The sequence below is a fragment of the Sparus aurata genome, chromosome 13 (genome assembly GCF_900880675.1).
Source record: "Sparus aurata chromosome 13, fSpaAur1.1, whole genome shotgun sequence".
In the NCBI taxonomy this organism is placed as follows: Eukaryota; Metazoa; Chordata; class Actinopteri; order Spariformes; family Sparidae; genus Sparus; species Sparus aurata.
In genome coordinates, this window is record NC_044199.1 from 8,611,238 (window position 1) to 8,635,065 (window position 23,828).

The window sequence follows — 23,828 nt, forward strand, 5'->3', positions numbered from 1 at the left end:
TTTAGTTGCTTTAGTTTCATTGGCCTGGGACTGTGTATAGGCTTTCTAGCTCACTGTAACACTCGACAACACCTACAGTAGAACTGAGCCGTTGTTTATGTCATGAGCGACACCTGTGATCTTCCTGCTGTGACAAGTCTGAATTTATGCTGTGAGAATGTTGCACATGAACAGTGTCGAAAGGTTGTTAATTTCTGCTCGTCATCTAATCAGACTAAGTGCAGTTAAAGGTTCCTCCACCCTGTTAGTTCGTGTCTACAAGCCATTTAATTACTATAAATTAAATGTATAATTCTAAAATAGCAAAGCAACCTTGAACAGCATGAGGAAATAAATGCAATCAAAGTAGATCATGTTATCGCTACTACAAGTAATACAAATAATAATAACAATTTTAAAGATGAACAACGTTTTACTTTTTCACTTTCAAACAGAATCAAATGAAAAGCTCAGAACATCATGTCAGACATCAGAACGTGCATAACTGTCTTACCAAGCCCGTCTGCTTTAGTGCTGCACTCCTAACACATTGTTCAACTCATGATAGCCACCTCGAGAAAATTCAAACAAAGCACAGCAGGACCAAAGATATTATCTTTTTTTCATTAAACACATTCTTCCTTGTCAAAACCTAGTGCCTACATTACCCACAATGCAACTCAAACACTGACAGTTCAGTGAGGAGCTGGCTACAAAAGTCACGATAGCTCCCTTTTTTGTTTATACATCTTTTTTAACCTTGCATCCCAGAAATATTTTTTTCAGTTCCGTCTTGTAGTCAGATTCAGGTCACATATCTTCAGGCAGCTGACGTCGCTTGAATCCTCCCAAGAGCCTCAAAAAGGGTTCAAACAACAGTTTGAGTGTCCCTTTAACTGTGTGTGTAGCAATAAGTAAACACAAGAGAAGGAAGCATTGTGAGTATTTACAAGTAATACATTTAATATTTACAGCATCTCTCAACAAGACAAATCTTTTAATCTACAATTCTGTTATTAAGGGATGATATGTAAAATGTATATGCAACCACTGTGAGAGTTTGTGTGCATGATCTGTGGCTGGATATCTACTGAATCATAAGTAAAAACTAATCATTAAATCATTAACTACAGCTGGTGTTTCACAAGAGATGAAATTACTTGTATGAATTCAAGCTTCTCACAGCATAGCTCCTTGTCCCTGGGCTGACGTATGATTATTGATTATCTCGAATGTCTTTTGACAAATGTACTAGTTATTGTTTTGAGGCAGGTCTCTGCTGTGCTGTTGTGCGTTTCAAACTTTAATGCAGCCTCTTGATCCAGTGTGAATTAAATGATCTGCCCCTCTTTCTACTGCCACTTTACACCATTCATTTATGCATGCTGCAGAATAATCATTTGAGTTGTCGGACAGAAAATAAATAGAACATTTACCCCAAGAAACCCAATCACAGCGCTGTCTCCAAAGGCTGACGAGCATACAGAAACAGAAACATGTGCATGCACTCATTGGTGTGTTGACTGGTGTGACATTCAGCTTAGATGTGGCGTTTGCAGTACAGTGAGTGTGCATGCAGTGAATATAGGCCCAGACCCTCAAGCTGTTTACCGATACATGATAAAAAAAAAGAAAAAAACAAAACAAAGCGAGGAGCATGTCAGCATCCCTGTCTCGTTAGTGACCGCTACGCTGAGCTTTGTGTGATGGAGGCGTGAGCAGCGACAAAGGCGGCAGGAGGAAACAGTGGCTGTATGAGGGGTGATCAGTGCCCGGGGGGGGGGGGGGGGGGGGGGACCTTGGAGGGGAGGGTATCAGAACTGCCATTGTATTGGATAGATTTATTGGTGACTTATGTTGTATTCACGTTGTTCTCTGTATGCAGTGCGGAGAATAAATGGACCGTTCTCTTCTCAAATAGCATATCTGCCATCAGTGTTGTTCATCAGTTGTTTGTGCTGATATGAAAATTAAAGTGAAAATCTATTCGGTGGGAGTCGCTAAAGTCAATAGATTTTCACTTTAATTTTTTATAAGTTTAGGGTTGGACAATGGTCCCATGAGCGCAGGTACCTAAAATCTTCGAAAGTCAGACTATCATCAGTCTTGGTTGTATTCAGCTTAAGTCTGTGACCAGTTTAGCTTCTGGGGGCACAGATAACAGATATCTGCGCCAAGACTTCTTCCGTGCACCAGTCTGGTTTTTTTTCACCGATCTTTAACAGATATCTGCATGTGACTAAAACACCTAACAAGAAGTTCATTCGTTGTCAGACAATACCAGAGAGGTTCCAAGAATGCATTTTGACCAACGCGTTTCACCTCTGCTGCTCTCAATGTACGCTTCTGAGCCTGCCGAAACATGATGGGGTCAATACGACTTGGAACACAGACTGCAAATGGAAACAGAAAATGCTCCCAGCACCAAATTCTTGTTTCTCACCTTCAAATTCTGCATTCATATTCATGTATCTATTCATGATAATCAGACAAACATCTCTTATGCGCAAGGATGGCAACATAAATGAGAGTGCTCCTGTGCTGTCAACAAGCCGGTGTATAGTTTAGTGTATCAGTGTATGAATGTATGAATTGCTGTAAGTCGCTTTGGACAAAAAGCATCCGTAAATGCCCTAAAATCTAAAAAGTAACAATTAATTTAAAGAATATATATATATATATATATATATATATATATATATATATATATATATATATATATATATTTTTTTTTTTTTAATTAAAAAAAAAAAAAAGTATTTTCTTTTTTGAGGCATTCAGCACCGTCATCGATGTGTTATCTAAATGTCTGCTTTTCATGGATCTCATCAAAATCCAGCATAATCTGGGCGTCTTCATGGGGTTGAGACGCATCTCAGGCTCCTGATGCCTGCTCTCTCTCTGTGTGGCACTAATCAGCCCTCATACACACACGCACACACACACACACAGTCCGCACGGCGAGGGGCTGTGACTCCATGTCTGTGTATGAGGGGAGGATGCTCAGAGCTCAACCCAACCTTTTTCCCAGACAGCAGCGTGGAAGTGACAGTCTGCGCGTTGTCCTCCTCAGCTCCGGATGGTACTGTGGGATGTAATTTTGGAGAGGAAAAGAAGGGGATCGGGGCAGCAGCGACCCACCGCCACCACCACCATCCCCGCCACTGAGCCTGACATGAATGACAAGTAAAAAAAAAAAGAAAAAAAGAAGAAGCTCATTCAAGCGAGCTAAATAGCAGAGGAATGTGCCCAAGTGTGCGCGGCTGCTCTCAGGCTCCTCAGAGCGACATTTTGGACCTTTTGGACCTACCTCGTTTTGTTTGTAAACACAGCAGAGAAGAATAGAGAGAGCCCGGCGATTTGTCTTTTTAACGGCCTGATCTTTATTCGAATATTGAATTTATTTTATTTTTTTCTCCAGGCGGGAGTGGGGGGGTTTTGTTGGGAGTGTTGTTTTTTTTTGTTTTTTCTTTTGTCACGCGTGACCGAGACAAACTTCTACCATGGCACTGGTTATGGAGCCAGTGAGCAAGTGGAGCTCCAGTCAAGTGGTGGACTGGATGAAAGGTAAGAGGCTTCCAGGAGCAATAAATGCACATCAAACTGCTGTATGGTCGTGAACGCAGGGCTCGACGGGCATCTGAGCACAGCTTCAGTCGAGATCCCCAAAGAGAACAAAAACACCTGCTGAGCCTCGAGTCTCTGCGCCTCTCAAAAGCCTTTAAAACCACAGCCCGAAACCGATTGATCGATACGTATCAGTGTGGAGACGACTTGTCTTTTCAGATCCAACACGTTCTCCACAGCCTCACACATTCAAACGGCACAAAAAAAACAAAAACCAAACGCTTTTTAAAAAACCCTCCCATTGTGTCCTGAGGTGGTTATTGTTAACGCGGGGCTGCCTCGCATGAAGCCCGCGGAAACACAGCGGAGATCCAGTAATTACACACAGATAATTACCCTTCTCACTGGATCTGGGCTCACAAATGTGTATTTCTAGAAAAAAAGAAGAAGAAGAAGAAGAAGAAAAAAAAAAGGGTTCATGGTTTATGTCTGCACTGTGTAGAATCAGAGCTCTCTCTCGCAGCTCTGTAACATCAGAGCTGGTGCAGCCATCTGTGCTGAAATGTTGATCCACAGATGTTCCAAGTCATTAAGAAGTCACAGCTGACTTGGGAAAGCATCGTGTAAGCCTGGCTTAAGTAGTCCTAGCACCTCATCGTGCACCGAAGCCCAGGGTAATACACATCCATCAGTATTTGAGAGCAGATTGGCTCTGACTTCAAGTTCAGTAATCGATTAGTCATCAACTTCTACATCGATGTTTGATGATCAAATTGACAAAAAGGTCATAATTCTCTGATTCCAGCTTCTCTAATGGGCACAGTGTAGGTTTGGAGAATGAATTCAATCTCAGAATTTTGATATTTACACTCAAACAAACTTGCTATAAATATTGTAACTGTTTATACCAGTTGTGACCCTTAATGGGGCACTATGATGTTTTTGGACAAGGAATTCCACCTCCGAATTTTAACATATAGAATATTAATGAGATAAGAATGCAAACTCCAAAATATTTTTAAATTAAGTAAACCAGCTGTTCTCAGAGGAAAATAAGGTCCCCAGAACACTGTTTGAAGCTAGAAAGGTGGCAGGGTCCGCCACGTATAAACAAAGTAAGTGAGTATTAAACTGTGTCATCCTTTAAGGACAGTTTGTTTATTCAGTTGTAATATAATGTCTTCCCAAAAGCTACACAGTGCCGCAGTAAATGAGAATATTCCAGTTTCTTCGCTGCTCTATGACTTTAAACTGAATATTTTGGTTGTGGACAAAACAAGACAGTTACTGACGTCATCTTGATCTTTTGGGAAACACTGATTTGCTGCATTCCCACCATTTCCCTAACATTTTATAGACCAAACAACTAATTGTTTGATAAAAAAAAATACGATAGCTGCAGCCTTATTTAAGTCAGATATAGTCGGGCGTTTGAGCAAAATCACAAAACCTTTGTCAGCGGATAGGATCCAAGGATTTGAAACAAAACTATTCCAGCTGGGACATTCAGTTTAAATTGGAGAGATTCATATTCAGTTGTTACACTGAATTAATCACTCGTAAGTATATTTGGTATTTGGATGAAAGGTTCCTCTGGAGGAGAAATGTCTGCTCAGGACCTATAAAGGGCCCACACAAGCCTGTCAGGAGACTCTCAGGGCACAGAGAGCTCGTTAGACTTTCTGCTTTTTGTCTGCCTGCATTAAAAGTGATCAACGCTGGCACCGTCTGCTGCCATCAAATATGTACAAAATGCGAGTGGAGGGATGTTGAACTCAGCAGGAGGAAGATGCCATCCGAGCCTGTCCGTCAGCACGCCGATTGTTTCAGTATAGTAGTGTTGTTTTGCAGAGCCACGTGTGCTCACGTGTCAGGCCACAGCCCATCAGAGGCGCTCCGGATGAAACATACATCTTTACCGCCTAGACACACACACACACACACACACACACACACACACACACATGAGCTGACACACACACACGGCCTTAGTCATAATTCTGCGCCTGAAGGCCCTTTTCTGCTGGCTCAGACATATTATGATTGCAAAGATCAGGCCTCTCTTAGCATGAGTTGTGTGTGTACAAATTGTACCTGAATGTGACGCTGCCTGTTAGACAGGCTGATTTTGTGGGTGCGCCGGCTGAGTTAAGACACAAAAGGCAAGTGTGTGGCTTCACACAGACAAAGGAGAAGGATGGGGATGGTATGCGATGTGCAGGAAAAAGGCCGGAGACAGAATGACCAGAGCGGTGCACGTGAGATCTACGACGAGCTGTAAATAAGATGGTCACACAAGTGAGAGATTCAGGCAGCAAGAAGCGGAGATCGGATATGAGAGAGGGCTCTTCAGTGTCCCACATCTGACAAGTGGAGCAGAGACGATTCTGTGCCCAGAGCCCAGTAATGGTAATTTAAAGTGAGGGACAGAGTGGCACTGAGAGACCGAGAGGAGAGAGAGGAGAGGAGGAGGAGGAGGGGGTTCATTCTTGTCTTCACATCCATTCTCAGCTCCTGGAGGACTGGCAGCGTTTTGTCACAAGCATTCACAGGTTCCATTATTAGCATAGCCGCTCTGTGATGTCACTGGAGGCCAAATAGGGGCACCCTGTGACCTTCCCACAATCCCTCTCTCTCAACCCCCCCCCCCCCCGACCAGTTAGTGTTTTGTGGGAGCAGGACGCTCTTATTCCCAGCTGCGACAAAGCCGCTTTAAAGAAGAGATCACAAAAGAGGGAAGAATCCAAGCTTTGACTGGAAATTTTGCTCTTGACAAGTGCATGGTGGCTGTGCAGACACGCACGATACATAGCTGTTTTCATGAATTGCATGTGAGGACGCCCACAGATCGAATGCAGGCTTAGTGTAATCTCTTCCTGACAGCGTGCATTAACATAATTCATGTTTTGTGAAGTTTATCAGTTTTATCTTTCTTGCACACACTCTCCTCTCTCCTCTCCAGACGCACACACACCTACAGAGATCAGTGACAAGTCAGATTGAGTAAATATAATATAATATGCAGATAAATGACTGGTCCAGCCTCACATTACCAGTGGATTATCCAGGATGGAGATCAGGATGTGTCAGCGCTGTGCTTTTAATTTCTCCTCCGCGTGCCTGATAATCTGACCCGTGCACAAAGTGGACGGGGAAAACTGACGTTGTGGCGATTACTCAGTGCAATCAGCAATCCATTAGATTACACGACACTACAGTCAGACAGGTGTGAGATTGGATTTGACATTTCCAGTTTAAAAGGGGTAAATATCAAAGTTTAGCATTCATTTTGTGCCACTTTCTGATGTGCCTCTCGGTTTATCACCTCGGCGCCCATCAAGAACGCAACAAAATGCTTCCCGGTGTCCTTTGAAAATGCAAAAATCGTTTCAGAGTTTTTGAATTATCGCGAATGATATCAGCAGATAGCCACGTTTCATAGATGTCTAAAGGTCACTCTTTGGAAAGCGTCTTCTATTCCCTTATTTCTTTATGTGCTCCTGCGGTCAGGGAGAATCCCTGCCGACACTCTGCTTCATGGTTTCTATGGCAACATGGGGGAATACTTCATTGACATAATGAGTCTCAATTAACTTGGTAAGGAGGCCGCTTAGTTAAGCCTTTAAATTTGATGCAAAACCATGAAACCCCCCCCCCCCCCCCCCCCCCTACGTTTCCTCGCCACCGTTTAGCTGCCAGCTAAACCTTGTCTGAATGCTTGATCAGGTTCAGGCACAGCACTGAGTCACATGTACATGATTGGTCCACGGCGATGAAAAGACGAGATGAGGGAAGAGTTGTCAGTGTGTGTGTGTGTGTGTGTGTGTGTTTCCCCCTCACTCACTGAAAAGATGGACACAGACCGAGTGTATAGAAAAAGCCTTACAAAGGCTACTCTCTGTCTGCAGTGCTAAAAGGATAGCCTGTTAGCATGCAGAGCACTTTCTAGTGACATTAAGCTGCGATATATAGACCCGTATAGATAAGTGAGAGCTGAAATGATACGGTAATTAATTGAGCAGCATATTGACGGAAAATGTATTGGCAGCCAAATTGATCAAAATCAACCGTCTTAAGTCATTTTTAAAAACCAAAAATCCCCAAAATGTACAGCTGTCAGCCTCTCTGATGACAATATCTGCTGGTTTATTTCCCATCAGTGATCGATTCTGACTGTTGGTTGGTTAAAACAAATCACCATTTTCAAACATTTGCAAGAAGAATCTACAAAAAAAAAACAAAAAACACTGAATAAAAAAGGGTTGGCAGCCCTCAAATGGGAACATGTTTTTCAGATGCTGTGTTTGCTTTATATGAAAGTGAATACAAATTTGAATAAAATCAATTTGCTATTTGTAACAAATAACCTTTATGTAACCAGATAAAAGCCTCATTGAAATTAAAATCTCCTTTTCAAGCGTGACATTTCTTGCGACAATAGGAACAATTAAAGTGAAGCTGTCACTCAGGCGACATTCAGCTAAAATGTACATTACAAGTATCAAGGACAAAAACAAGCAGAACCAATAGGATGAAGTATCAGGTACAATTAAAAAAAAATATTTTAGTGACAACTTAAAGAGCAATTTGTTTGACCAAGACCGCTATTTTGGAGTAACTTCTATCTCCACATTATATTAAACTCTGAGAGGAGCGGCAGCACATTTAAAGGTGCAATATGAAGAAATTTCAATATCAGAAGAGAAAGATCTCCATTGACTGATTATTTTTTATATCTTAACAAACACAATAAACTAACTCTCTTTTTTTTCATGACTGAATAAACAAACTGACAACACAGTTTCATACATTTTTACTTTGTTTATGTGTGGCGGACCCTGCCACCTTTCTAGCTTCAGAAGGTGTTCTGGACCTTATTTTCCTCTGAGAACAGCTTGTTTACTCAGTTATGGAAAACATAAATATTTCTCAGTTTGTATTATTTCCTTGATAATATTGTAAAAATTAAGATTCTGAGTTTGAATTTGGTCTCCAAAAAAACATTGTGCCCCATTTAAAGCTTTTGTTTTGCCTACTTCTGCATGTTCACACATTATTATTTCAATATACAACCAAGCAACAATTAACGAAGGAGTTTTTAATTTACTATATCAGTACTTTGTACACATGCTTGTTGCTCACACACAGTCAAAGTTGGAGGACATTGTTTCCCTGTCATCGAACTCTTAATGTGAAGGTGCTGAAGACATTATCATCACCGTCATTTTGCTGCTGTTCACAATTACAGCCAAAAATTCAAAACATGCACTACTACGTCTTCATGTATAGGACTTTATGTAGTTTATATACTTCAATGAGGATTAAGTCACCTTGTACCTTCACTCTCAATATGGAGGCAAACTCATGAGAACCCCTTGATTTTGGCGTTCACGCAAAGATGGTGGGACTGATTAGTGTGTGACACATCAAAGGACCTTGATTGACAGCCGGTGTGAAGGAGAATAACGGGGGATGGATCGCTCTCTTGTGCAGAGCAGTTCACGTCATTTTTAATTTCCTGACCTGTCTGGTTTTAACTGCGCGTGCTGCTGCTTTTTACAAGTAAACTCTCATGTTTCGAATGAATTCTTGCATCATTTTGTTTATGAATATTTCATGGAGGATGTGGTTGTTTGTCAAATTTTATCCGGCATGTTTGGATAAAAATGAAATGTGTACAGAGTGATCAGATGACACGTGTTGTAGGGGCTATTTTGCAAGGATATGAAGATGATTTGGATTTGGCTCTCCCTTCCAACGTGTCTTGGGCACATAAAGTTTGAAAGCCACTGATGTAGACAGATTAGAAGCAACAAATGCGACATTGTGCCTTTACACATTGTTAGGGCGGTGATGGGAAGCGAGGGCACAGAGGGTGGACACAGTATCATTGACACCTATAGAAAAGGCAGTCCCCTCCAATTCTTGTGAAATGAACAGCACCTGTGTTGACTTTTGTCAAGCTGTTGCATTTGATAGAATTCTTTTGTGAGACAATTTTACGTCTTTTCCCCGTATATGATGGATTTATTCCGGCCTTAGTGTAATTTCCAGTTTCAAACCTAAAGCGTGAAACCATCGGAGCAGACAGGAGACGCAGAATCCGTCTGTTTGTTCTAGTCTGCTGCGCTTCATCAACTGCCTCACTAAAGGACTTCACACCTGCTGCTGCGCAGGAAGATTTAAACCAGGCTGAGCAGAGACCCACATCTCCCTTTTCCAGTTGAAAGCTTGTTCTAGTTTTCAGATGAAAAATCCACCTCAGGACGGTTGATGAGGGGGAATCTGTCAGATTTCGTATCTGACACAGACTCTTTCACACTTTGGACGTAACAAAATTGCAACCTGTGCTCACACTTTTAGAGATTTACAGCACATTCTGGCAAGGAAAGTGATATTGAGCCCGATCAGAACACATTATGCAAATGACAGGTTTCACAGGAAATTCTGAAATACTGAGACCGACAGCGAACAAAAAATTCTTCACCGCCTTGTCTTGCTGTCTTACTGAAAGTTTTCCTGTCTTCCCGTGGTTCCCTCAGGCCTGGACGACTGCCTGCAGCAGTACATCAAGACCTTCGAGAGGGAGAAAGTAGGGGGGGACCAGCTGCTGCGTATCACCCACCAGGAGCTGGAGGATTTGGGAGTGTCCCGAATCGGCCACCAGGAGCTCATACTGGAGGCTGTGGACCTACTCTGTGCTCTGGTGAGTGCAAGCTTCCCACGCTGTCTTCCCACCACTCTGTACTGTCACTTCAAAGAGACCGCTGCTGTTGGATGAAGTTTCTGAAGCACATTTGGTGCCTCCTCATCCTACCAAGTACTTTTTAAAATTCACTGGATGAACCTCAAGAACGTGGTGTAATAAAGCTAGAAAAGAAGTTGTTTGTTTTTCATTGGACATTCTGTAAGATTTCAAATGAAAAAGTTATCCCCCCACGAAGTCTTGAACACAATATTCCTACAAATGACGGCTTTAAACTTCACAACAGAGGAAAAAAAAAAAGCTTTGATTTGCCTCAGTTTTCAAACATCACCGCAAATCTACCAGAGCTGATAATCGGGACAAAATATCCTCTACAGGCAAATCTTGCAGCTGTCATTAGTGCCGACAAGGATTACAGCCTCCTCCTCAAGTGATTTCTCCTCTTAGTCTCAGAAACACAAGTTTTGCGTGTGTCAGCATGATGGACCGCTGTGTAGTCCGACTGGGCTCAAACAGTCAAAGCCTCCCGTTTATACGGCTCGCAGCGCTCCACGTGTCACCGCAGCGACCTCAGCCTTGTCTTACCTTCAGGTCAGCAGGATCGCAGAGGCATATGAAACCGGAGACAGCGCAGCTTCCTGTTCAGGAGAGTCAAAATGCAGTCACACTCGATTTAGTCAAAAACACAAAGATTAAATCAAAGAATGTACGCATTTTCCCAGAGGAGAGAGACAGCCTTTAACGAATGTCCTCGCTTTTTTTGCAAATCTCTTCACTCGTCTATGAATATGCATTAGTCTATGAATTAGATTTGTATAAAAAGATGCTTTTAAGTTTTTTATTTTGCCTTAAATTTGCAGCATCGCTAGAAAACTTTACTCTCATTGTTTTCCATTACTCACTGGTGTGTTATATTCCTACGCCTAATTAGAGTTTGGGATCATTCTCAGCTGATAGAAGCATTAATATTAATATTAATATTAATATTGATGGTAATAATGCAACAACTGGTGCCCTTTTTATTTGTATGTGCCCCTCAAACATTCTGAGTCTGTCACTGCAGAGAGGAGTAAAGGAACCAGAAAATATTCACATTTAAAAAGCTGGAGCAAGACTTTTTCCCGAAATATTACTCAGAACAATTAATTGATTATTTAAGTTGGTGGTTCATTTAGTAATTATCTTTGCCGTCTATTTGGATCTAGTAGACATTAGAATTTAACTTTTTTTCAAAATGAATTTTCATTTTGTTCTACACAGCAGCAGTTTCATTTGATTTCACGGGTTAACGTGAATGTATAAAGGAACATTTTTTGAATCTGTTGCGGGCGTGTCATCCACCTGTGGCACCCAGACTGAATCAGATCTGTATTTGAGCAGACTGGAGTGGCGAGTCAGACAATCATAAAAAGCACACATCGCTGGTATTTGTCATTACATTTTCCTGCTCCCATACCAACAAACCACATCTACGTGGGTCATAAATTCGAACAGCTTGACTAAGGAAGTATAAAAATTGAAGATGTCGGAAGATGAATGAGAAGCAGGAATGGAAGAGAGAGGCTGGAACAGAGACGGAGATGTATTTGCCCAAGAGACACATGGAGAGGGCTGGATGGAGATTTAGTGGACTGAGGTCACAGATGCAATCTGAATCTAAAGTCCTCTCATCCTGCATCACTGCACGGGGGGCCCTGCTTCAGCCCCAAAGCCCTTTACGTAACTGGGATTTAGTTTTAAGTCTCTCACGCACTGCTGTATTAAATATGATTAGTGGCCCTCCTGCCGCGCTCTCCCCTCCCAAGAAAACTCTGACGTGACAGACGCCCACGGGCCTGCACGTGCAGTTCGCTGTTCAGGGTAATAATGAACGTTCTGCAATCCCTCGACATGCAAAGTGACAGCTGGGGGTGAGCGGGGCAGGGTGGATGGGGTCAGCGGTCTCACTCCTTAAATGTGTCTGTAGTGCGACAAGGTGGCGTCCTCTGCCAGCGCTCTTTGTTTTCACAGAGAAATGTCAGCTGAAGCCTCCACAGTGGTAGAAATGCTTTGGATTGCGTCATAGCAAAAAACAAACACCAACAAACTGGTCAAACAGAGAGAAATTTACTTTCCCCTCTCCTCTAGAATTACGGGCTGGAGACCGAGAATCTGAAGACTCTCTCTCACAAGCTGAATGCATCGGCCAAGAACCTGCAGAACTTCATCACGGGCCGGCGGCGCAGCGGCCATTACGACGGGCGAGCCACCCGCAAGCTGCCCAACGACTTTCTCACCTCCGTGGTAGACCTGATCGCTGCAGCCAAAAGCCTTCTGGCGTGGCTCGACAGGTGAGATTTGCAAAGAGGTGCATCTGTGATATATGTAGACAATAAACGTACAATAAAAAACATAATCATGTTAGCACACACACACACACACACTGATGCAGTCATTCAAGTGCAGTGTTACAGTAGCAGCTGTGGTCACGGTCACGGTCCTTGGTGAGGCCCCTGTGCATATTTATAAGGGATGGGATGAGCAAGTACATCATCATCTGTATCTGTTTCCGTTGGGATTCCAACTGGAAGTGGGTGGTGGATCGTTCCAAAATGGGCAGGAATAGCACGCGTTAGGTAATTTAAGACTGAAATTGATTTCAGTTTGATCAGAAGTCGAGTGTATTTATTATTTATAAGAAAACTTTTTGCAGGAAAGCCTCGGGACTGAGCTCCAGATGGATATTTTAATCACAAGATTAAGAGAATATTTATGGAAGACGTTTTTTGAAAAACCTTAATTAATTCATGTTGGTCAGCTACCCGATGGGTCATATTCACACGGCAGCCGTTCTTCTCTGAAATCACGTTCAGCGTCGCGCTGCTTTGTTCCAGGTTGCTTGTTCCAAGTTACATAGACATAGGGAATCTTACAGGTCGCTGTCATTTTGCTGCTACGTGATTTATCCGCAACTGAAAAGGCGATATTTCGAGGTAAAGCAACATATTTGATACCCGTTAGCTCCTGTTGGTTCAATTAAATTCGTTTTAAAATCTGAACACACATCTCGGACACATTCATTTAGGCCTGGAACCTAAATACGCTAGATGTACTCAAACAGTAATGTTAGCAAGTGGTTGAACACCAACGTTGACGTCAGCTGATGGGCTACTGAATATGTTGTTTAACCTCCAGATTTTCACTATCCATCGTCTTTTAAGTTGCTAAACAAATTGGGAAGAGGCGACGTGATAACAGTTCATCAGATTCACTTATATGCTTCGCAACCTCGAACACAGCAGCCTAACATCGTCCCAGCATTCGAGCTTTCCTGAGCTCGACGTCGGAGGAAAATTGCCGCCGTGTGATTACGTTAAATGAGGCTTTTCCTTCCTCAAGAGTATCGAAACTGACATATTTTACTCAGATGATTCTAGTGCTCATATAAAAAGTAGGCACTGGATAAAGTGTCAGTGGTGTACTTGCTCAGCCCTCAATATTAATGATTCTGTTTTCAAGCAAAAATATTAAACTCTGGATTAGACTGGATATAATATGATGAGATGAATCAAACACATTGGTTAAAAAATAACCTGCAGCAGATTGACGATATAACGGCTGGCTTCAAACAGGACTGAGACTATCATGTGCTCAGTTTTCCAGGATTCTAGTGTTTTTCTGTTTACCACAACACAGACCAGTTTTGTTTTTTTATATTCTGTCCGTGACCAATCAGCTGACAAGAAAAGATGAGTAAAGGCCTTATATAAGTCGATTTTGACAGGGTGGCCAAAAAGGCACTGAGCAAGTCTATTTATATGTTGCTTTATCCTCTTCTTCTCTGTGGGATTGTGCCAATGTGGTTGCGTCTGTTTGTTTTTGTGTGTGTGTGTGTGTGTGTGTGTGTGTGTGTGTGTGTGTGTGTGTGTGTGTGTGTGTGTATTAGGAATCTGGAAGTTCAAAGCAGACAGCGTTTCGACAGAAATAACAAAGTGAATCGCTGTTTCTTCTCTCATAACATCGTCATATACATAATCTATTGCATCCGTTCTAATTAAAATTCAATTTCCTGTGTTTCATTTTAGTGTTCGAACGCATCATTGTTGACACAACTACATTTTGCAGCTTAAATATGTCTCCAGAGTCGTGTTTAATATGCTCTGGAGTATGGAACGCAGAAAATGGGGGAGATTTGAATAAAACTGTGATTTTTTTCGGCTGTGCACAGTTTGTATTGGTGCCACAATGGAACAAAATAAGCTGACAGTGACTAATTTTTACAGACTGTCAGCTCATGAATGATGCTGTTTACATATATCATTTTTTATACATGTGCTTTAACAACCTTATGATAATCCACATACTCCCTTGATTGACTGTTATAGAAAATATAACTAAACCAAAAGGCACACCACCACATGACACATTCTCGGAAATCTGACTTTTACGTCCTCCTAAAAATTAAAACACGGATAGAAAATAAAACAATCGTAATCTGTGTGTATGTGTGTGTATGTGTGTGTGTGTGTGTGCGTGCTGATGTCCTGTGCTTTCTGAACGTTCCCACAGATTTACCAATGATGTAGTCTCAAAGGACGGATGATCTAATGGTTCATTCCAGGTGCTCCTTCTTTTTCAGGTCTCCGTTCGCCGCGGTGGCAGATTACTCCGTGACCAGAAACAACGTGATCCAGCTGTGTCTCGAGCTCACTACAATTGTACAACAGGTAAATAAATTGTATTATATGATATTGTGATGTACAGCTCAGCCCCAGTAGACTTATCTTTCCTGATTACATGAGCATTAGAAACGTCAATCTCCACATGAGAGCATTACGGTGATGGCAAAATGCCTTTACATTTCCTTGGTTGTAGTGTCCACAATGCTTTTATAGTTTTGAGAGTTTAAGGAACATCTCTACATGGTATTTATTTAAAAACAAGTTCAGAAACAGTTGGATCTATGCTTGATACAGACAAAAAAATTAAAGCAGCTTCTCAGTCAGTTCTTCATGTACACATCCAGTCCAGAGCCTCTACTATATCACCCCAACACGGCTCAGAGTTTTGCAAACATCTCATCCATATTTAAACATGAGTACAAGCGATTAATCATTGTTAATATCAGTGTATTTGTCTTTGATCTGTCATTGCTGACGGTCACAATCAGGCCCTTCAAGACCCTTAAAGATTAGCAAGTGATGGGAGAAGTGATGCTTAACAGGTTTTTTCGGACAGTCTCTGGAGGATAATGTTTATATGCAGTTAAGAGAAAAAAAGTAAGTGGGAAAAATGAGAGGTGGGAGTGAACGAGGGCGAGAGCGAGAGAGTTGAAGGCCGAGAGAGGAAGACTGGCAGAGATAGAGAGAGAGAGACATGCCTCCGCATTGGTGATTCATTTGTTTTGTGTTTGTGCATGCCTGTGTGGGAGTGTTGGGGGTTATAGGTGCCAAGCTGCTCGCTTTTTTGCTTATATCCACCTACAGCAGAAATGCCAATAATAACTCCGTTTTGACACGTTCTCTTGAGGTAACAGTGCTCTCTGAATGTTCCCCAGGACTGCTCCGTGTATGAGACAGAAAACAAAATCCTGCATGTGGTGAGTTGCTGACTTTGTTACACTGCAATCGGGTGTAAATAAGAGCTGTAATTTTGCACAGTTAAAGATTGTTGTTCATCCGTAATATGTCCTCCCCAGTGTAAAACTTTGTCCGGCGTGTGCGACCACATTATCTCCCTGTCCTCGGATCCCATGGTGTCCCAGGCGGCACATTTGGAGGTTGTTCAGCTAGCCAACATAAAATCCACTGAAGGACTGGTAAGACTTTAAGAAACACACTTATGTTTTTGGGGGGGTTCTCATTGATCAACCTTCCCAATGCCCTAAAAGTTACATAGGTTGGGTGCAATAATGAGTTAATAGTCGAAACTTAAAATCATAGTAGAGTTGTTGCAAGTAATTGCATAGATATTAAAGGACCACTGTGAAGGATTTAGTGGCATCTAGCAGGGCGGTTGATGATTGCAAGAAGCAACCGCATCTATCTCACCCTCCCCTACCATGGCCACACCAATGAAAAGACAATTATGAATGTTATAGACCATTTCTGCGCCTATATCTCCCCTTAATCCTACACGCTGGCCCTTTAATTGTAAGATGATACCCTGAAATATCAGGTTATGACTTGAAAAGCTAATATATACATATATAAATATATATTTTCAGCAGCTGTATTATAAAGTTTAGTTCTTACTGGGTTTTATGTCACCTGCCCAATACATGGTGGACATGACCCGCCCTTTAAATGCTTTTAATAATAAATGTAACAAATGTTTTAATAATTCATATAACATGCGCTGTTTTTGTAGCTAATAAACTGATAATATGAAGACTGACATTTTGAGATATGATCGATCTATGTAATCGATCATCTCCGTCAAATTCCGGGTAGCTACTGTGGACCAAGCTCTCTAAATGCTGGTGCTGGGTTTTCTCTACTCAGCAGCAGCATCACAGTGCACAGACTCGCTCATGGTAAACACAACCATCTGGCGGACGCACACAAACCCAATAACCCACCACACAAGCAGGCCTTCAATATACTCTATATTCAGCACACTTGAAAAAACAGCTCAGTATACTTCAAATGTGAGGATTTGAAATTGTTTTTCCAGGTTTCATGAAATGAACGCAGGAAAAAGCTCCCCCCAAAAAAAGTAAAGTACAAAGCTACTAATAACGCTGAATGATGGAGAAGCCTACTAATTACAGACGGCATGATTCTGACTTCTGTTTGATTCAAATAAGGCATGTGCAACTTATCTTGCAGCATGAATCTCACTCTCTGCAAATCTTCTGCGAAGATGGTTTATTCAGCTGCTTAATAACTAACGCTAACGTTGCCTGGTTTGTTTCTTGCAGTTATATCACACGTTCTCTTGTGATTCGAACACCTTTTTTTGGGACCAAGTAAAAAAGGGCTATTTACTACAAGGGTTGGATGACCCAGATGCAAACAGTTCAGGCTTTGCGATATCCTTGTATCAACTTGCAGGTGAAGGGAATTTCATCTGCAGTGCTCAGAGCATTGGAAAGATTGCATAAAAGATTCACAGTGATTTCTTTCCAGAGACAGTTTCCTTTTTACCAGGGTTGATACGGAGACCTTTCTGTTAACGTTTTCATTCGGTTGTCAGAGACGTTGTTTCTGGCGAGACAAGTGGCTGTTATATTTTTAAATTGGCACTCTAAACATGAGCTATCGTTTCACATGCCCAAATAATGAGAATATTGAGGTGAAACAAACAGTCTGTGCTGCTGTAGTGTCCAGTGTCTTATGCAGCTCACTGCAGCTGTCGCAAAAAACTGGGTTTTGCTGAGCTTGTGGGCAAATGAGTCAGCTGGGCAACGTGAACAGAACATGTTGCCCTTGTTGAAATTAGCACAAAATACAAGATGCTCGAATATACAGAATGAAATGCTGCAAAGTGATCGTCTGCACGCTTACTTCTGGGAATCAAACTTATCAGCATAGTCAGTCAGTGTTTGTCGGCAGAGGAAATACTTATTCATGCCACCATTAGCACTTCTGTCGGACTCCATCTTTGCGCTGACCTACACTCAGACACGAGCGCCCTGCCGGGGGCCACAATAAATGCCCCACCCCCAACATAAATGCTACCAAGGGGGCATGGAGGTTCTCTCATCCGTTCAATGAAACCTGAACACAACAGTGGGCCAAGTGGCCTAAAAATAAACCTCTTACACTCATCTTGAGGACTGGCATGCTGCTTCTGTGTGTATCCGTGGATGTTGGAGGGCACATGTGCGCTCATGCACATCTGTGTGTGGATGTGTGTCTGGGTGTGTGTGTGTGTTTGCGTGTTTGTCTCTGCCGTGCACTTTAGGCCCCTTTTAGTGGAAGTTGTAGCTTTTCTGCAGCAGACCAAACAGCATTTGCAGAGAAATAATCCTCCATGTTTGATTCAGTCTGCTTGGAGGAGACTCAAACACTAAATCAGACTGTGCTGTGTGTACGTTTGAGAAGTACGTCCTGTCTTTTATTTCCTTGTTTGTCTGTTCGGGCAAATCCGAGCTCAAGATTGAAAAACACTCGTGGTGTTCGCAGCCGCTAGAAATAATTGAGATGAATCCAAATTCCTCTGATTTTGAGCTACAAGCAGATTAAAACAAATGCTAAGATTCTCAAATATGCAATGACCCTGGTCTGCTCTGCGAATGGCTGTGTTGCTGCATTGTTTCACATGAGCCTTATTTGTTTAAAAGATATGTAATAATTCATACTCCTGCTGTTTTCCAACAGGGCATGTACATCAAATCAACATATGACGGTTTGCACGTAATCACCGGGACGACAGAGGGTGTAAGTACAAGCCTCTTCGTGTTCACCTGTGTAGACCGCTGCCTCACAGTTCATCCACTTGTAGCGTGATAAGCAGAGTGAGGTGGCTGTATCACAGGAAGCTGTGTTATGGCGGTGTAACGGAGCAGCAGTTAATGACTCTCTGTCTGCCCGTCAGTCCCTGGCGGACCGCTGTAAGAAAATCCACGCTGGAGATGAAGTCATTCAGGTCAATCATCAGACAGTGGTGAGTCCATGTTTTTTTGCTTTCAGGCTTTTTTTTTTTTCATATTTGATGTCTGAATTTGCATATGTTTCTTTTTTTTTATGCAAATGTCTGTTTAATTCACACATACACAGAACTACCTGCCTCAGATTGTGCGTATGCTGTGAGTGTGTATGCAGTTCCTTTGTACACACCCACAGTGGGCCACCGCAGGGCTCCTGCCTGGATCTGTTGTTGTATAAGTGGCTGCATGTAGAGCCTCTTGTAGGCAGTTTTAGAGGATGTGGATGTGTTACCCTGTCTGGATGGATGCGTTACTTTCCTCGTCACGGTGTCGGCCAGACGATCAGCTGAAATCATTGAACTTGTGCTCATGAGAGCCCTTCAGTCGATCAGGAGGCACCTGCTTAGAGCTCTTTAAAAAGGTGGATGTAAAAAAAGCATAGTTTTCATTGTGATTTCTGTTCATGCATCCACACATGCAGGAATTTCTACTTAATGAAAAAGATATCTCCTCGGGACAGCGCTTGACTGACATCTCCTACATATTCCCATTTGTTGCATTGCTGTCGGAGTGATACAAACTGTGTCCTTTTTGTCATGTCCATTTTTCGGGGTGTAATTTATGCACGTATTGAACACAGAGGAGTAGAGAGACAACAGGAAACAAAGGAAATTGGGACTCGAGATGGGGATGTTTCCATGGTTGCCAACTTAAAGCCCTCAACCATCAGAGCACCCCAAGTTTATCCTTCTTATATTGATTAAGGGATTTAGTGACCTCGCATGATTCGCAGTTGTGCTCGACTTCAACTTATCTTCTGAGGAGAGGACTAGTCAGACAAAATAATTGGCCTGTCACTGTTGCTTTCTTTCTTTTTTTTTTTTTTTGGCAAAGACACAGAACTGCACAAATGTGCACAACATAGTATGAATTCAGTTGAAATGAAAGCAAAAAAAAACTTTCAAGTGGCGCACCATTTAAATATAGCACCCTTTGTCTGAAATAATTGCTACTTGTGTGTGTGCAGCAGCAAGACGTATGGTAATTACACAGCTCAAGTCAGCTTCATTTCAGTCAGTCATCTCACCCACTGAATGCAGCCATTTTTGTGGAGAATAAGTGCAAATACGGAGTTGATTTTTGCCGTCGAGCCTCTTTCATGTCATTGTGAGCCGGAGGTTAAAGGCTGCCAAAAGTGGGAGCACGGAGGAGTCAGTGCACAAAGGAGTAAACTGTATCCCCATTTTTTTTGTGACAGATATTTTAACCTGTAACAGCAGGAGAAGCACAGGGGGTAATTAATGATGGCCATGCATGCACAATTACCAATGATTTACGGTTATAGTCGTGGTTAGTTATTTCACCTGTGAATTTGATGAAGCTGATTGACAGCAGCTTCTCAAAGTGGTAGCGTGATCGACATCCCCCAGCACATCTAATTTTAATCACAAAACAGTGAAGTACATCCATTTCCTGTATCCTTCCTGGAAAAAAAAAAGAATCAGTTATGTTTTCTACGAGTTATGGTACGGGTACACGGTTACAAAGGTGGAAGCAGGGGGAGTAGGTGGTGGTGACGATGGAGAGATGTCCTGCTGCGGCTGCTGTCGAAAAGAGCAGCAGCTGAATGAGTTTGACAGCTTAAGTGGGTGATGGTGGTATGTAAAGTCAGTTGACTCAGCTGTCTGCTGATCCAAAGCTGCACTGTCACTCATTATGACTGCTATAACAAGATGAAATACTGTTAATATGTTTAATTCAGCGTGACCTTTAGTTAAGAACAAATTATGGATGGCTGGTTGTTCATGAACATCCCATTAGGGGCACATTTGATAAGATGCGCGAGATGTGCCTGTGCTGGCCCAGGATGTTTTGCAGCATCTGTCCTAGAAGATAAGAGGGAAGTGCTAAAAAGGTTTTACTGCGGAGAAATAGTAGAGCAAATGTCAAGGTTTTAAAAAATACCATTAAGGAAAGAAAAGATGCTTGAAACAGTTCAGGGGTTCTATAATTAAGGCAGCTGGGAGAAGTCCAGCAGCAAGACACGGACTAAGTTCACTGGATTTGCTTTTCCATGGGAAGCAGATGTAAGAGTGGCTGCCGAGGCAACAGGAGTTACATCAACCGAAGGAAGTGAATGAAGGAAAAATCCTCTGAGGCAGAAGTTGCATCGTGGATAAATTTGAACATGTTGAACACATGTGGAATAAGTAAGCTGAGGAGAATTATTCAGTGCTGAGGAGCACGAGAATGAAAGGCTGGAAAAATAAAGACAGGGACTGTTCATTGAGCTCTTATAAATGCTAAATTAACCTTTAGAATAGAACATCCACAGATTTTATTTATATTTCTAAGTATATGGTATATTGTTGGTATATCTATAATTTCCCAAGACTAATATTGAGTCATGCGAATATGTATATATTTTCTTTTTTTGTATATTGCGTGTGTTTAATTTATTTCACTATTGAATTTGGCAATATCATTACCTATGTGGCTGTTTTCTCATATATGATTTTCAGAGATGGAAGTAACCAATTACAGCTATTAAAAACACTGTAATTAGCCATATTTTGGTACTTTTATGACAGTTATTCAAGTCTGTAATTTTACTCATACTTAAGTATGCATCATACCATATAATCAACTTAGTTATTTTTAGTCATAACTGAGTACTGCATACAGTTTGAATTTTTATTTGTAAGCAATCGGGCACATCACAGGTGATCACTGACAAAAAAAAACCTAAAACTCAGGCCCAGATTTAGCGAGGCTGCTACTGATAATCACTTAAACATCAACATTTAAAAGGTAATACTCTGAGTAGTGTTTGAGTGGAATACATTTATACTAAGGAACACTGTGTAACTTTTAAAGTGATTCTGGGGAGAGATTTCATCCCAGATCGTCAGATACCAACGCTTTTGGGTTGATGGTTTGGGTCGAACGCCAAAGACCCAATTTGGTATTTGATTTTGATTGGTATCTGACTATCTGGGCATGAGAGTGTCGTACCCTGCCACTTGGCCAATGTTCGTTTGGATTGATTCCACCGGCCTGCAACCCTAAAAAAAGATAAGTGCTTACAGAAAGGGATGTATAGATGGATGTATAGATGAATGTATGGATGTATGGATGGCTGTTTGTATGTATGTATGTATGGATGGATGGATGGATGGATGGATGGATGGATGGATGGATGGATGTATGGATGGCTGTTTGAATGCATGGATGGATGGATGGATGGATGGATGGATGGATGTATGGATGGCTGTTTGAATGCATGGATGGATGGATGGATGGATGGATGGATGTATGGATGGATGGATGGCTGTATGAATGGATGGATGGATGTATGTATGAATGGATGGATGGATGTATGTATGAATGGATGGATAGGAAGCGTTTCAACAATCAATTATCTTTCTGCAAAAAGCTATATGCTTTATGTATCATGTATTATGTTAATACCAGTATTTTTACTTGTAATTGAGTAATATTTCAATATTTCCTGAGCACAGATTTTCAGTAATCTTTCCACCACTGATTATTTGGCCTTTAGGGATGTTTGTTTGTCAGCAAAGGTTAGTGAACAATGCTCTTTTTGTTGGATAGAAATATGCATTAAAAAGAAATAAGTGACTCGAGGCAGCAATGATGGAGGAATGGTCATACACATACACATAACAGAGCTCTATGCAGGACAGTAAACATTGGAGAGAGTTACCAGGATCCCCAAAAGGAAAGGAACAAAAAAAGAAACCAGTGGCACGAAGCTTCAATAGAAGCACCTTAAAGCCTAACATCTCCACACCGAGGCAGAGCAGCAGCTAGTTGAAAACGAGCTGAAAAATCTTGGTGTCTGACTGGCTTTAAATAAACACATTTCATTTTGGCCAGACACAGCAGAACAATCTTTTCATCAAGGAATAAAGCAGGCTTTGGATTATAAAAGTGTCTGTTTTCAGCGCCTGTCTGTCTCTTTAATGCACTTTCCGTGTGAAGAATTTCTGTGTAGCGGCTGTCAAGGTGAAAAATGACTTGGGAAGGAACAAAGTGATTGCTAGGTCAGTGCCTGAAAAATGCCCGTTTTCTCAGGCTGCTGGAAATACGCAAGATGTACTAGAATCCAGTGCAGCCAGCGGAGCAGGAGCCGGAGCCGGAGCCGGAGCAGGAGCAGGATATTTTCTCCCCAAACTGGACCTGGCATATTTGGTTCAGCTGCCGACCGTGTTTCTCTGGGCGGGATTTTGTGTGGTGCCAAATGTCATTAAAACTGGGTTAAAGATTATTTACAAGGCGTGCAGCTGTTCACAACGCACAACATCGGGGCTTACCACATCATGACAGCACCCGCAGATTGATATAACAGGAGGTGTACAAGATGCCCCCTGGCATCCATCTTTGCGTTCACCATCCTCATCAACATGAATCTCACAGGCTGCAGTTTGCAACCATCAGGATCCACGAGTTGAATTAGGATAACGACCACAACAGCACCTTGAATAAAACCCCCTATTTGGCAATCTTCAGCACAAAGTGGATTAGGCATACAGGAAAATAATCCAAATCATGTGTGAAAGGAATGAATGTTGAATCCCTGAATCAGTCACTAACTGTTTGCTCATACTGATATATCTGCTTATTATTTCTGTAGTCTGAGTCACGGGGATGCCTGTGTATTGTGGAAACCTTCATCACGCTATTGTTGTTCACTAGGTGGGCTGGCAGCTGAAGAACTTGGTGAATCTGTTGCGTGGGGACCCTGCGGGCGTCACCCTGACGCTGAAGAAACGCCCGCAGAGCACGCTCACCTCCACCCCGGCTCTGCTCAAGAACATGAGATGGAAACCGTTGGCTCTGCAAGTACGACGGCCTATCTTCATCCTCCACAGATAATGTTTGTGTCCGTCTTGTTTGTGTGCAGATATGTCTGTGTGTATATCTCTGTGCTTCTGTCCTCACTCGTGCTCAAAACGAGACTGCGCAGACTTGCGGACACAA

At 42.1% G+C, this 23,828-nt stretch overlaps 1 protein-coding gene across 6 annotated transcripts in view; it reads left to right on the forward strand.

Moving 5' to 3' along the window:
- The first annotated feature begins 2,920 nt into the window (after positions 1–2,920).
- The window catches only part of LOC115594343 (connector enhancer of kinase suppressor of ras 2-like), a 35,745-nt gene continuing 14,837 nt past the window's right edge, over positions 2,921–23,828 (forward strand). For 2 of the 6 annotated variants that reach the window (XM_030438360.1, XM_030438361.1), the window contains exons 1-9: positions 2,923–3,546; positions 10,089–10,252; positions 12,380–12,582; positions 14,871–14,958; positions 15,789–15,830; positions 15,930–16,049; positions 18,556–18,615; positions 18,773–18,841; positions 23,544–23,690. In XM_030438360.1, the coding sequence (XP_030294220.1) occupies positions 3,483–3,546; positions 10,089–10,252; positions 12,380–12,582; positions 14,871–14,958; positions 15,789–15,830; positions 15,930–16,049; positions 18,556–18,615; positions 18,773–18,841; positions 23,544–23,690 (957 nt within the window). In that variant the 5' untranslated portion in view covers positions 2,923–3,482. Of the gene's footprint in view, positions 3,547–10,088; positions 10,253–12,379; positions 12,583–14,852; positions 14,959–15,788; positions 15,831–15,929; positions 16,050–18,555; positions 18,616–18,772; positions 18,842–23,543; positions 23,691–23,828 lie in introns of all 6 variants that reach the window. The other 4 variants (XM_030438363.1, XM_030438358.1, XM_030438364.1 and 1 more) reach the window with 4 other exon arrangements.